We start from the raw sequence: 1,968 nt of genomic DNA on the forward strand, positions 1-1,968 counted from the left end.
TTGTTTCCATGACAGTCCGGATGCCTGTGCCACTGGACACCTCTCCCTGGACACAGTGTCCTCCCCTCGGCCCCCTCACCTCAGGGCTTTCCTGTCTGTCTGTAGGGCCACATTGTCCACAACTGGAAGGTGCGATGGTTCGTCCTTCAGCAGAACACGCTGCTGTACTACAAGCTTGAGGGGGGTCGGAGGGTGACCCCTCCCAAAGGCCAGATCCTCCTGGATGGCTGCACCATCACCTGCCCCTGTCTGGAATATGAAAACCGACCCGTAAGTAAAGGCCCCAGTGCTCAGCTCCTCTTGCCCCAGACCCTTCCCGCCTGTGGCCTCTTTGGGGAAGGTGGTGTGGGTAATGAGAAGAACTCAGAGTTGTAATTGAAAAACTTGAATTCAAATCCTGGCTCCACCATGTGCTGGGCATGTGACCTTGGGCCTTCGTTCATCATCAAAGATGGAAAGAGGAGAGAGGCCAACATTCTGGGAGGGTAGAATGTCTTTAGTAAAAGTGAGGAGAAGTGTGCATGGAGAGAGATGGGCAGGGACTCTGGGGATAAGGGCTGCCAGTACGGCCACAGGGGGACATCCACCAAAGGAGTGATGGGAGAATGGCTGGGGCCAGATGGAGTACGGGGAGCCATCGAAGGTGCTGAGTGAGAGAATGGACTGATGGAAACTCTCTTAGGAAGACTAAAATGAAGAACTAAGCTCAGTCACTAATAAGATTTCTAGGTCCATAAGGAAGGGATCATCTCTCTTGTCTTATTCACCATTTTTGCTATTAGTTTAGATGAGAGAAGTTGGGAGCTAATACTTTGGAAAACAGGTTCAGGATGAAGTACTCACAGAGCACTTCTGTTTTCCAACAGAAGCGTAGACCCAGTCTACTTCAGATGACATTTAACAGGGCCAGGAGGCACATTCCCACAGCTGTTCCAGCAAACCGCTAAATGCACATTTAAAGGATAGAGCAGTGGCCTACATGAAAAAGACCCTCTGCTCACTGCACTGTGTGTGGGTCTACGGCGCCCCTGGCTGCCCACAGCTAATGTGGGCACAGGCTGGCTGCGCCTCTCAGACTTTCCCTGAAGCAGCGCGTTCCACTCCATGGGTCATTTTACAGGAATGTTGACCAAGTGCAGAACATTTAGCAGAGGGTGAACTGGTTGAGGAGGAGCTTAAACTATGTCATATGAGGAATGTGTGAAGACTTGGGGATGCTCAGACTCAAAGGGAGCATAACTAACAGCTCTTTCGAGGTAGGCATTAATAAACTATTATTACAGATGGAGAATCTGAGGCTCAGTGAGGTTCCTAATGTGCCTGGGCATCCATAGCTACATGGCAGAGCTGGGGTTTGTGTCCAGAGCAGTCTGACTTTAAAGCCTGAGCATTTTCCACTTCAGCGTAGGGGCTGGCATAGGAAGTGAGACTTCTTCTGTGTGGTTCTAGAAGGCAGCATCAGGACCAGCATCTTCAGGAAGAAGTTTGTACGCCAACTGATCTGTCTAAAAGGGGAAGACTGCCATATGAGGCCGTGAATCCCCGTCACTGGAGGTGTCCAAGGGAATCTTTAGAGAGCACCTGCTGAGGAGTGGGGGTGGGGTGAGGCATTAGGCAGTCTCTGGGCTACCCAGCTTCTGAGATGCGCTGTGGCCGTCATTTTTGCTGCCCGGCATTCTCTTGTCTGCTCGGCCTTAGAGTGCTGCTCTGACTGGCTGTCTCATCCCCAGCTTCTCATTAAGCTGAAGACTCAAACATGCACGGAGTACTTCCTGGAGACCTGTTCTCGAGAGGAGAGGGACGCCTGGGCCTTTGAGATAGCAGGGGCTATTCACGCAGGGCAGCCGGGCAAGGTCCAGCAACTCCGTGTGTTGAAAAACTCCTTCAAGCTGCCACCTCACATCAGCCTGCAGTGAGTGTGCAACCCTTCTGCAGCCTCCCCTGTCTGTGTGCAGTGGGGGGGGGGGG

At 52.2% G+C, this 1,968-nt stretch overlaps 1 protein-coding gene across 1 annotated transcript in view; it reads left to right on the forward strand.

Annotated features, from left to right (window-relative positions):
- The window catches only part of PLEK2 (pleckstrin 2), an 18,065-nt gene that overhangs the window by 8,159 nt on the left and 7,938 nt on the right, over positions 1 to 1,968 (forward strand). Inside the window, exons 3-4 of the mRNA XM_008576315.1 lie at positions 106 to 270; positions 1,731 to 1,912. Coding sequence (XP_008574537.1) covers positions 106 to 270; positions 1,731 to 1,912 — 347 coding nt within the window. The remainder of the gene's footprint in view (positions 1 to 105; positions 271 to 1,730; positions 1,913 to 1,968) is intronic.

This window comes from Galeopterus variegatus, unplaced genomic scaffold (assembly GCF_000696425.1).
Source record: "Galeopterus variegatus unplaced genomic scaffold, G_variegatus-3.0.2 Scaffold1325, whole genome shotgun sequence".
Classification (NCBI taxonomy): domain Eukaryota; kingdom Metazoa; phylum Chordata; class Mammalia; order Dermoptera; family Cynocephalidae; genus Galeopterus; species Galeopterus variegatus.